Source organism: Festucalex cinctus, chromosome 12 (assembly GCF_051991245.1).
Source record: "Festucalex cinctus isolate MCC-2025b chromosome 12, RoL_Fcin_1.0, whole genome shotgun sequence".
NCBI classification, from domain to species: domain Eukaryota; kingdom Metazoa; phylum Chordata; class Actinopteri; order Syngnathiformes; family Syngnathidae; genus Festucalex; species Festucalex cinctus.
In genome coordinates this window covers 4,614,779-4,627,394 of record NC_135422.1, presented here as the reverse complement: position 1 = coordinate 4,627,394, position 12,616 = coordinate 4,614,779, and the positions used below count along the sequence as shown (strand labels likewise).

The following is a 12,616-nucleotide window of genomic DNA, read 5'->3' as shown; positions in this document are numbered from 1 at the left end:
ACTTTTTGGGTTAAATGAATAACTCGTTTAACTTTTTGGGTTAAATGAATAACCCAAAAAGTTGGCTCGGCCCCTTTTTGACCCAAATTTGGCTGATTTTTGACCCCCCTGGTTTTAGAGTGTTAGTTGTATTAATTCTGCTATAGCCCGTAGTACCTTTTTTCAGTATCAACTTCAATCACCATCTATTCAGACTACTCTTATTTTCAAGTATAAGAAAAAAAAATATTGCAGATAAATATAGAGCAATTACACTTGAGGTGCACACAGCAAGAGGTACCTCAGGGTTGAGATAAGAGCAAAAAAGACAAAAACACAAGTCGTGTCAAACATCTCCTGCCACGCTCAAGTAGGAGGAACCGAGCAATGACCTGTAACTAATTACGCTCACACGCAAAAAAAAAAAGGGGGATCAACTTCAGTTACGCAGCCCTCCTGTTTTTAAGAGTGCGCTACGATGCGCCTCACACACAGGTGGGTCTCATTTTGGCGGGCAAGCGTAATAAGAGGGACCCAAAGAACCCCGCGGCTTGAAGAATGCTCCGTGGCCCCCATTTTAATGAGCTCATTGCCTCTGGAGTAAAAACCGCAGGTTCACAGGATCACGATAAAAATCGCACCGCTCCGTCCGTATACCTTCACAGAAGGGGCAACACTCTCCGGGTATCTTGACGGGATGTTGGCAGCTTTGCTTGCAGGCCATGGCGGTGCAGTGCGGCTCGCCGTCCACGCACTGGCAGAAGGTGCAGTCGTCCTCTTTCCACTGCTCCTCGTGGGCTCGCAGCTTGTTGTTCACCCAGCAACTGGCCTTTGTGCTGTCCACGGACAGTAACTCCACATCTGGGAATAAAAAAAAAAAATAAAAAAAAAATCATTCAGATTTATGTGGTCGTTTGCTTTGGCGACCTCGGAACGAGTCGAAATGTATGTTGTGTGCCCCTACTGTAAGTAGGAGCCCGGAATATGATACCCTGAGGGGGAGCTAATAAGAAAAGGAAACTGGCCAGACACCAAGAGCTACGACGAAGACGCTGTTGGATTTGGATGACTTGGGTTCCTGACTTATGAATGGATTTAACTTGAATGAGGGCTTGGAATGAGACCGTTTGTTTCATCATGCGTCCCCGACATCGTTTCAACTCGGTGGGGGTAACAGTCATAAACGCTCGGCTGTGCCAAGGTCAGTCATAATTTGACTACAAAGCAAAGAGGAGCGAAGATCTATAGTCCAATCAGGATGTTTTGTGACAGTTTGACCTTTCAACTCTAAGGCTGAAATAATGTATTGCATTTGGTGCATTTATTTCATATTATAAATTAGGGGTGTGCTCAAAAAATCGATACGGCAATATATCGTTGCGGGCCTCATTACAATACACGTATCGATACGCAGGCGTCAGAATCGATATTGCTCGTTAACTTTAAATCGGCAGTTCACGTTTGCCTTTGCGGCTTGCATTGTACCTAAAAAATAAAAACCAGCAGGATCTTTGAAGTTAATTGCCTTCAATTAATGCAAAAATAGCTCACCGGTGATTGGACACTGTGTCTCGCTAAGAAAAATGAAAGCAGAGGAAGAATGTCAACATTTATTTATTTCTAAACTTAACATGGCACGTGTCTCAGTGTACCAATTTTCCTATATTTTGTGTAAAAAAATAAAAATAAAATGTGTCTTATTTGGGATACATATGTATCGCGATACGTATCGTATCGTGGCCCCTGTATCGTGATACGTATCGTATCGTGAAGTTGGCGGCAATACCCAGCCCTATTATAAATTAAGTCGTTGCTTTTGTTATGCAACGTTTTGGCACCACAAAAAGGTTACAACCATTAAGCTTTCTCACATTTCAGTTGCTTCCATTTTTTCCCACCAAAATTCTTCAATTCTTCATTCCACTTTTAGCCATGTAGTGCAACACTAACTCTGGTATGTTAACTCTTTGACTGCCAAACATTAGCAAAAAAACAACCCCAACAGTGCCAGCCGATTTCAACATTTTCACTCATCTTTCAAGGCAAACCAAATATTGCGCGCTACGACTACATAAACATAAAAAAAGTATGTTTCTACCTTATTCCGTTAGTAATCACCATTTGAGAATAGGTAATTTGAGTGACATTGAAAAGATAATTTTTTTGCACAACAGTGACTTAGATTTTTTTTGTTCATTGACGCTCTGTAAATTAGATTTAATGTGACAAAGGCTTTGATCATTCACGTCATCCTTGAAAATGTTCAATTTCATCATGTCAGTCATGTTTCATTGGAATTTCATATACTGTGAGCCCACTGAAAAAAGATACAATGCTGCCATCTGCTGGCCATAGTTAGTGGGTGTTTTGTGATTCCACAACCCATTGAGCAGGCGGTGCTGCACAAGATGTTGCACTGCCCATTGAGAGGGGGAAAAAAACAAAAAAAAAACTTAGTAAACGTCAATTAACGTTTATGGCGGCATTCATTAGGGTTTTAGCAGACGTCATTAAACGTTTTTGGCGGTCAAAGAGTTAATTTCCCTCGTTGGCAACTTTGCCCCACGTGCGACCTGCTCCAGCTTGAGTCACTGAGCTAGGTGTGAAAGAAATTTAATAGTACGGTCAGTAAATGGGGAAGCCATTCAAGTTGAACCCGCTGGAAGTTGGCATGTGAAACTTTCATGTTCACTCTGTAGCGCTCCATTTTTACACCGCTCACACTACGACTGTATGTAACTATACCCGAGCTACCGTTTGCAACTTCCTGTTTGGTACAAAGTGACATGCAAATCCAAGTAAACTTGGACCTGTACGGTGAAACTGTGAATAGTTCATTAAACCAGATTCGGCTTCATTGATTGCTTGGCTGTTAATTGGATAAATGTGGTTATTATAAAGCTCTGCCAGTCTAGCAGCTTTGAGTAATTCAAGCATATAGCAAGTGAAATTCGATGAGTTTGACACTGTCCACTAAAGTTGATTGATTTCGATCAGTATAATGTACTCATATTGTCAATTTTGCCTGCAAATGCGTCATGTTTTGCTTTGAATCTGGATTGGTTGATTTAAAATTACACTCTAAAAACCTGGGTCAAAAATAACCCAAATTGGGTCAAATAGGGACCAACCCAACTTTTTGGGTTATTCACTTGACCCAAAAAGTTGGGTCAAATGAATAACTCACAAAACAACCCCCCAAAAAAACAGCTTTGTTGGTTATTAATACAATTTGAATCTTTTTGGCTTAAAAAAAAAAAACTGAAGAAGTTGTATCAGTTCATTTTTGGCCCAATTCAATTGGGTTATTTAGTTAACCCCAAAAGTTGGGTGTAATGAATAACTCACAAAACAGCCCAACAAATTGACCGGCAAATTTATTAAATAACTTAATTTGTGTCAGGCCATTTTTGTCCCAATTCAATTGGGTTACTAAGTTAATACAAAAAGTTGTATAAAATTAGGTTGCTTTGTGGATTATTAATTTAACGTCAGCCAACATTTTAAGTAAAACAACTCAAAAAGTTGTCAATTTATTTATTTTTTTTTACCCAATTTGGGTCATTTTTGACCCAACTGTTTTTAGTGTACAGTCCACTTGCATTAGGGTGAAGTGAAGCATTGACCAAATTGATCCAACCAACAGAGCACAGCTACTGAGCTGACAGACTTGTTCATATAGTAGGTTCTGATTGTCATTTTTCTGTATTCTCGATAAAAACCTACCGATGCAGACAGGGCAGCACTCGCCCTCGGGAATGTAAAAGTTCTCACAGTCGATCTCGGCGCACTCTGCCTTGGAGCAGAAGGAGATTCCTCCCCGGCACTGGCACAACCAGCACGGGTCCATGCGGTACACTTCGCCATCGGAGAACTCCTTCCCGTTGTGGACACACTTAGGGGAGACTAAAGAGAGAAAAAAAAAGAAGAAAAATGTAATTAACCTTAAAAAGCCCTAAGCCGACAAGCAGGCAGTCCTGGAGTTTGTCTTGGTGAAAAGCCATTCCCATGATTGTCCTCTGTTGGCATTCTGGCACTGAGACATACTGATGGCTGAGGTTAACCATGTGGGTTGGTGTGTGGTGTGTGTTAGACAATGAAGCCAAGGCGACGGGGAGAACTTTCACCGGGATCTGCCAAGCATTGAAAGAGTGTCGGCCGCTTGCTGTACAGCGCAAAAAGAAAACAGAAGTGTTTCTGAGGTTTTGGCAGAAAGCGGTCTTGTGGCAGGTGAAGTCAATCAATCCTCTCTTCTACAATATAACATTTCTTCTTTGTTACACCATGTTCGGAAAACTAAGCATTCAAATATGAATCATAGGCTTAACAACTGACCTGTACCCACCACATTTTGGCACCCTATATTTAGATAGCGACCACCTAAATGGTGACGCAAGACACACTGCTGTCTGTTGATTGGTCGACAGAAATCCTACGAGTTGTCAAGCTGTTTTAATGTCACCAAATCAGAGATGGCAAATCCAGGTCCAGAAAGTAAAAACCCTGCCACAGTTTGGCTTTAGCCCCTCATGCTAGCTAGCTAGCTAGCTAGCTCCCTAGCAGGTAAACAAGCACCCGGGCAGCTAGCTAGGGAGCTAATTAGCTAGCACCTTGGACTAAAGCCAAACTGTGGCAGGGTTTTTAACTTTCTGGATCTGGATTTGCCACCTGAATCACTATATTTAACAAGCTGGCAGTTCGTTGGAAACAACATGAGTTTTAACCTTGGGAGTCATAGTTAGAATCACCAAGATGAAGCATAGTAGTGTCATGTTAACCTCACGGTTGTGCATGTTTGCAGCAGACTCAAGCTGAGCTCCATGAGATCAATTAGTGCGCTGAGCTCACCCTTCTTGCTCAACACTGACAAAGTTTCGGAAAACAAGTGTTGTCCAGAACATCAAGACGTGCCAACGTAATTGTCAAATCCTCAGCAGGCCTACCACAAACAAACAGAATCATTAGTAACTTCTGTACGCCGCCCGCTTTTGCTCTTTTCCATCTAATCACACGCAGCCAACAATGGCACGACTCTGAAAACAGGTGGAACATGGTGCCACTGCAGCCCGCAGACCCGGACCAACCCACAGCCAAGTGGGACAAAGTCAGAGCCAAGTGGGCAATGGAAACATGTGAGTCATTCCAATAGTGGATACAATGTGACAATGAGAGCACGGTTGTGTGTAATTCTAGTCTCTGGCATAGCTTTGGTCCTAAGAGGTTTTTTTGTCAGGACCTTTTGTAGAATTTTTACAGTAAAACCTCTTTTCATTTTGAGTCATATGAACCAAGATTCCTGAGTTCACTGAGGTTGTCGTAAAGGCAACAATAAAGGGGAAAAAAATTAGGCTATTATTGCGCTAGATCTGAACAGAGATGAGCAATGACAGCAAGTCTTGGTGCCTGTCCTCGTCAATGTCCCCGTCTATTGAACTTTGCGTCATGACGCTCAGGCATGCATGGCTAACAGACAGTAGGGGCCGCACAAAGGGCATCAAGCCTTACACCCAAAAAGCAGCAGACACTTGTTATCAAAACACTGATCCCATGGCCCCCACGGCTGCCATTCAGCCCCCGCCAGCCTGCCGGACTCGATTACCCTCCCGACTGGCAGAATGGAGAACATAAAAAGCATTCCCATCAATGAACTGTTGAACCTTCTCCCTCTGGACGTGTGACCAGACAGAAACCCTTTGACACTGCACTTCTGTTGAACAAATTCATAGCCTAAGCACTTTTCTGGTCAACGGGCTTGTTAAGTCCATTAATTCCAGGACATGGCATCCATTTATACATGTGGAAGGGCCAGAATGAGAATTTGTTCTGTTGGTAAAACAGTGAATATTTGTTGAGAGTGCAGAGTAAACAGAGCACTCGCACAGGTCCCCTCCCGGCGTCACCGGGTTGTTATGGGGCCTGAAACATGAAGCAGGATTTTGGAACTTCGGTTCAGTTTCCAGCAGTGTTGTGATGCTGCGCCGCTACAAGGCTTTCAAAAACAAAACAAAAAAGGAAAAGCTGCACAAACAGCAGGGAAGTCTCTGAGGAAGTTACCCAAGACACTCATTGTATTTCCTGGATGAGCACTATATGAAAAATGTTAATGGTCTACACAGGGAATTGCTTGACTCATTCATCTTTGTCAGTTTGGTTTAGGTGGCTCGAAGACTGATTACAGCACTTTTAGTTTAGAGACTTACATCATAAGAGTAATGCTGCAGCATATTTATTTATTCTCCACATGTTTCGAGATCATTTTCTTGCTCTTTTGTTGACCTTGCGGAATACTTTTAAGAATTCATTGGCTCAAGTTTTGGCTCACGTCATTGGTCTAAAAATCTAAGCTTTCCAATCGGTTTATTGGACTAAAGATGTGGGATTGAACATGTGTACCAGTCGATCGTCATGGATTATCATGGTTGCCAGCTTTCCTTCAAGTCTTTGTTGTCACTCGTCATCACAGATACTGTAAGTTTTTATCTATTGATAACGGTTAACTTCTTTTGAAGGGGATAAACCTCTATCTGTAACCAGTGTGTCCTTGTGGTCAGCAGGAGGGATAAGGAGCATGAGGGAATAATTGCCTCCAAGAAGGAGATGAATCTCTCACCTCCTACGCCATAACCACAACCCCCAGTAGGAAAGCAGTCAGAACAGTTTGTGTAATGTGCAGTTGGGTAGAATCACCTTTCTGGCACTCAAAGACATCGCAGCAGTCTCCAGGCTGACCGCTGGCCTTGCTGAGTGGCACAGCACGCTGTCCACTTGGGCAGTCGGGCTGGCGGCAGGCACCAAAGTCACAGGTGCACTGGGGTGGGATAGAAGGGCAGCAACCAGCAGGGGGTGTGTAACTCTTGGTCAAGACTGAGCCTTTTGGGCATGATGACACCTGGAGAGCGGGACAGGTAACACTGGAACACCTTAGCGCCTCTGAAATTGACACACATAAAGACACAGGCGCATGCGGGATGAATATGTAGCACACGTACAGTTTAAATATTCGTCTCCTGTAAAACAGGGCTGCAGTCAAGTCCACCTTTATCGACTCCAAGTCAAGTTTGAGTCATAAAGGGCCGAGCCCAAGTGAAGTCCGGATCACAAAGATCCGAGTCCAAGTCAAGTTTGAGTCACAAGGGTCTGAGTCCACGTAAAATCCAAGTCCACAAGGTCCGAGTCCATGTGAAGTACAAGTCCACAAGGTCCGAGTCCAAGTCAAGTCCAAGTCCACAAGATCCGAGTCCAAGTCAAGTGTGCGTCACAATGGTCAGAGTCCAAGTGAAGTCCGAGTCACAAAGGTCCGGTTAAGTCCGCATCACAAACATCCGAGTCCAAGACAAGTCTGAGTCACAAGGGTCTGAGTCCACGTCAAATCCAAGTCTACAAGTTCAGAGTCCAAAATAAATCCAAGTTCACAAGGTCAGAGTCCAAATCAAGTCCAAATTCACAAGTCCAAATTCACAAGTCAAGTCTGCGTCACAAAGGTCCGAGCCCAAATCAAGTCCAAGTCCACTAGATCCTAGCCCAAGTCAAGTCTGCGTCACAAAAAAACAACAACAAAAAACATGTTGAGACTGTCTGCTGCAACATAAATACGTGATTGGTTACAATTCAAGCTCTTAATAGATTAACGTTTGGTGTATTTCATCCAGTCACTGATGATGTAATGGTACATTCGCCTTCACCTGCATTTGGTGCAGGCAGTGTTTGGTTCGGTGATAGTGTGAATCTGAGAGTGAATGGTCTTTGTTTCTTTATGTGCCCTACGACTGACTGGCCACCAGTCCAGGTCCAAGGCAGCCGAAGCCTATTCCAGCTGATTTCACCGAAAAGGTAGACTACGACCTACACATCACTCTACACAACAAGTTGGAGACTAAATAATGACCGTACGAACAGACAACCACTCTGATCAAATGACAAAGGTGCAAGGCTTCTTGTGAGCTTACATGTATCAATACAAACATGTGGTGTGTTCTTACCTCACACCTCATACTCAGTCGAGTGACTCTACAGACGCTACTCCTATTACGGCGAAAAACCCAACTTCACACCACCATCCAACACAAACCCGACACACGGTCATTAGATCACCGCTTTACTTTGTGACAGCTTTACGGCATCCTGTCAGGGAAACGACGGCGCTACTAGACATGACAAGACCCTTGCAAACCTCATCAAAGTGGTCTCAGATCCCACCCAGCATGACTGGACTGGATCACAGTCCAAACAGCTCCTCAACAGAGCTTTTCTTCTTCTCCCTACTTCGCTTCACTTGGCATGTCTTGATCTATACATTCACCAGAGCCAACATAATAGCTCTGATACCCCTTGTTAAGGGGGAGACGGGTGCATGCCGGGCCACTGCAAATCTGGGCAAAGGGGCTGAAAGGGTATATTTTGGAGGCTGTTCAGGAAAAGAAAAGTGGAAGGCCCCTCTGTACCAACATTGTTCGAGAACAGAATCTACCTTACCAAGATTGGATTACCCCAGCCAAAAGGGACATCACATCTATTCTGGTTCTCAGTACTACGGTAATGTATCCGGCACTGGCAGAGAGTGAGATTGGGAGCACAGACTCATATTATGTCCACTAATTGTAAATCACTTCTTGAATCAATTTCACAGATCCGTTCCCGAACATACGGTACATAAACACTTTCTGCAGTAGCAGCTAGAGCCGAGATGATAGTTAAGGAGAATCCAGTAATTGCTAGTTTAAATCCTTACTGCCTTTATCAAAACTGGAATGTGTCAATGGACAATGGCGTTATAAAAATCTGGATTCGGATTTAGTGATGGGACGTACTTGACAAGATTTGCCCGCGGTAAACTATATGGTTTGGGAACTAGGTTCAATCATACACACTGACATTGTGCGATATTTGATGGGTGTTTTGGTTGCATTTCCAGTTCTTGATGAGCATCCCAGACTGGAGCGTGCCACAACTGTTAGGTCCAAGGTGCAACGTGACTCCATCTGATGATATGCCTCATCCTTCATATTTATCTCTATCAGAGGCCCTCCGAACTTTGCCAACGATATAGGACAACGGAATGGGAGAGTGATAAACTGGAACCTACAACCAAAGTCTAACCCAAAAACCTGGAAATATGTTTTTAAATACTTTGTCATTCACTCCACAAAACATATGTATACGTTTTATTGTTTTTTATGAACGAGCATACAGAAGTCTTTGATACAGCTTCTGACATGAAGAGGTATCATAAGCAATGGTAGTTATTACACAAAATGGCCAGCAGGTGGCAGCAGAGTATGAGATCAACCAGGGCCATGTTGCAACAAGCTCTTTTTGAAAGTGTTTGTGAATATCGATGAAACATAGCAATAATCTAATGCTAATTGCTGAGAAACGGAAACAGATACAAATATACTTTTTTTTTCCTAATGAAACAAGAGACTCTAATCTTTATTTTGGTAGGTTCCATGTGTTTACAGCAATAGAACACTCTGAATATTCTGTGGCCTTGCAAATTCAGTCAAAATCCAGTAAAACAGCCGGTGGCGAAGGGGGTTGTGCTTCAGTGAATATGGCTGGGGGTGAAGCGAGTTAAGAAGGTTCAGCCTAAAGGTCTACACATTTATTTGTTTTTGTCTTTGAGAAATAGAGCAGGAGCGTGATGCATCTTCACTATTTATTCCTGCAGCATGGGAATAGTGAGGACTGCCACAAAACTCAACGAATGGAGTCATAGAAATTCTGGGGAAAGCCCTGTATTCAATGATTTTTGGCCTTATTCCTACGGTGGAGTTGAATAAACGTCTCGGCCACTGTGATTGGATTACCCACAATGAGTTCTTCTCACTCCGTCTGCCATACATCATTTCAAGGTTTTGCATATGAAAACCTCATGTGGCACCAAGTCATAGAAAATGCGCTGAAAAACACTTTCCATGTATTGTATGTCTCTGAGAGAACGTTGATTACTCTTTCACGCCGATAATGGCCGAGGTTAGAGGGCACTGGGAAAAGCAGCTGTCAGACACACTATTGTCATTCAAATGAACAGAATAAAAAGAATCCATTTGCAAAACCGTCCGGCCCTTGCACGACTAATTAATATAATTTTCTGCCTGGCACGTTTGCGAACACAATAGAAGATGGGAAAAGTCAACAGCAAATGGATTTTGTGCTAGTTGTGTTTTCTCACCGAGCATGGATGGGTGTAATTAGAAGCAATCTTTGTGTTATGATGGTGGTCATACTCCAGTTTGCACAGACACAAAAAGCCTGATTTGGTATGCTTGATTAAGTGTCTCAGCCGAAATCACATTTGGGCAACCATAGTGGCAAAGAATAGAAAACATTAGGCCAGAACCTAATCTGCCAGAATTAAAAATAAGCCTGTCCCTAACTCACAGGCATGCGCGAAGATATCTGACGCTAGTCTTGAGAGCTCGGATAAGAAAATTGCGCCATTACCACAGAATGAGCTCTTTTGTCAACAATGCGTATTTCTGGCATCTCAGCAGCTCATTGAAGAAAGAAAAACATCTCCTTTCTAAATTTTTTTTTTTTTCATCACTCCCCAACCAAGGGCACAAGGCGAGCAGTCTTTCCCCCAAACCAGAGCGCTTCAGCCAGGCAGAGGAGACTTGTGTTGACAGCCTCCGTTTACTCATGGAAAAAAAAAAAGTGCACAATGCAAGTTCTGTTCACCAACTGACTTTGGAAGCAAGTCAGCAGAGAACAAAGCTGTCTCAGTCCAGCTGCCCTCCGTGGGTTTCTGGTCTATCCTAAGGTTTTATAAAGTTGCGCCACAATGGGGACACATCAGGCCGTCTCTGGTGTAAAACTCTTGGGGGTCTGGCATCATGCCCAACAAGAGGTTACAGCTGGGAGAGTTGGCATTGTTTGGACTATGTTCGTACACGCAAGCGTGAGGCCCACGAAGCAGGATGCAGTTTGGGGAAATTGAGACCATGGCCAGAAGCTTGTGGATATGATAGTAGGTGCGTTTCCATTCCCCTTTTTCGCAAAAATAAAAGCGATATTGTACCATTTCGATAAAGTACAATTTCGAATTGTCGGTGTTTCCGTTGAAGAGAGTTTCGCTTCTGAGGCGAAATCCGGACGTTTTTAGCCATCTCAGGGGGCGGCCATTTTGACACTTGTTGTCGACTGAAGATGACATCACAGTTGCTCAGGAAACAACCAATCGCAGCTCCCCTGTTTTCTACGGCCGGGTATTGCTGCCAAACTCACGATACGTATCACGATACAGGGGTCACGATACGATACGTATCGCGATACATATGTATCCCAATACTTGATCTTCAAGGCGATACGTATCCCGATATATTACATTTATTTACTTGCATTTTATAATAACAGTCATATGTATACCTAAAGGATATGCTTGTTATGCTGACTGACAAAAATATTTTTGTTAGCAGCTCTTCTGGTTTACCACCAAGCGGCATACCTGGTCTAAATGTGTCCACACTGGAGAGCAAGGAACAGTTTTCACAGACACACCGGGACAATTTATTAATAGGCATGAGCCGATATGAGCAAAAGTATTAAAATTACAGCTCTATTTTTATTTTTATTTTTTTATTATTTATTTTATTTTATTTTATTTTTTTTATTATTAATAATAATTAATAAAAAAAAATACAGCTCTAAAATGTGCTTATTTGAAATATTTGGGGAAATAAAAACAGCTTTTTTTTCATGCAACACATTCTATTTCGTTTTTAAACAAAATATACGAAAATTGGTACATTAAGACACGTGCCATGTAGTTTATATGTAAATAAATGTTGATATTCCTCCTCTGCTTTCATTTTTCTTAGCAAGACACAGTGCCCAATCACAGGTGAGCTATTTTTGCATTAATTGAAGGCAATTAACTTCAAAGACGCTGCTGGTTTTTATTTTTTAGGTACAATGCAAGCTGCAAAGGCAAACATTAACTGCCTATTTAAAGTTAACGAGCAATATCGATTCTGACGCCTGCGTATCGATACGTGTATTGTAATGAGGCCCGCAACGATATGTTGCCGTATCGGTTTTTTTTAGCACACCCCTACTACTTAAATTAGTTAACTATCCAACTAACTAACTAGCAGTTGAGCGATTCTGAATTTTGAATCTCGGCTTAATTAGGCCTTCATGTGTGGACTTTTGCATGTTCTCCCTGCGCTTAAACGGATTTTCTCCACTTAATTCTGGCTTCCGCCCTCATTCCAAAAACATGCAGGTTAGGTTATTTGAAGAACTCTAAATGGGTGCGAATGTGAGTGTGAATGACTGGTTGTCAGTATGTGGCCAGCGAACGTAATGAGGACAAGCTGTATTGAAAGTGGATGTTTATTGTAGTTACAGTTTGCACGGCTGTACCTCATTAAGCTACAGGATAGCAGCAATATATGAATTAGAAACACTTCAGAATAAACATACTGTATATTTGAATTAACACCTCTTTTTGTGTGTCAATCAAAGACAACAAAAGACAAGTATTATTTAGAATTACTATTATATATCATTGTTTGGATGGGAAGGTGTATGGCAGGAGTGTCCAAACTACTGCCCGGGGGCCATTTGCGGCCCGCCGTCCATTTTCTAGTGGCCCGCGACATATGTTAAAAATGCCATGTGACTCAGTTCAAAT

The 12,616-nt window shown here is 42.5% G+C and overlaps 1 protein-coding gene across 1 annotated transcript in view; it reads right to left on the bottom strand.

Annotated features, from left to right (window-relative positions):
- LOC144031242 (cysteine-rich motor neuron 1 protein) overlaps positions 1–12,616 on the bottom strand; it is a 41,623-nt gene that overhangs the window by 18,768 nt on the left and 10,239 nt on the right. The window contains exons 5-7 of the mRNA XM_077538150.1: positions 6,667–6,909; positions 3,706–3,885; positions 637–840 (exon numbers count right to left, since the gene is read on the bottom strand). Coding sequence (XP_077394276.1) covers positions 637–840; positions 3,706–3,885; positions 6,667–6,909 — 627 coding nt within the window. The remainder of the gene's footprint in view (positions 1–636; positions 841–3,705; positions 3,886–6,666; positions 6,910–12,616) is intronic.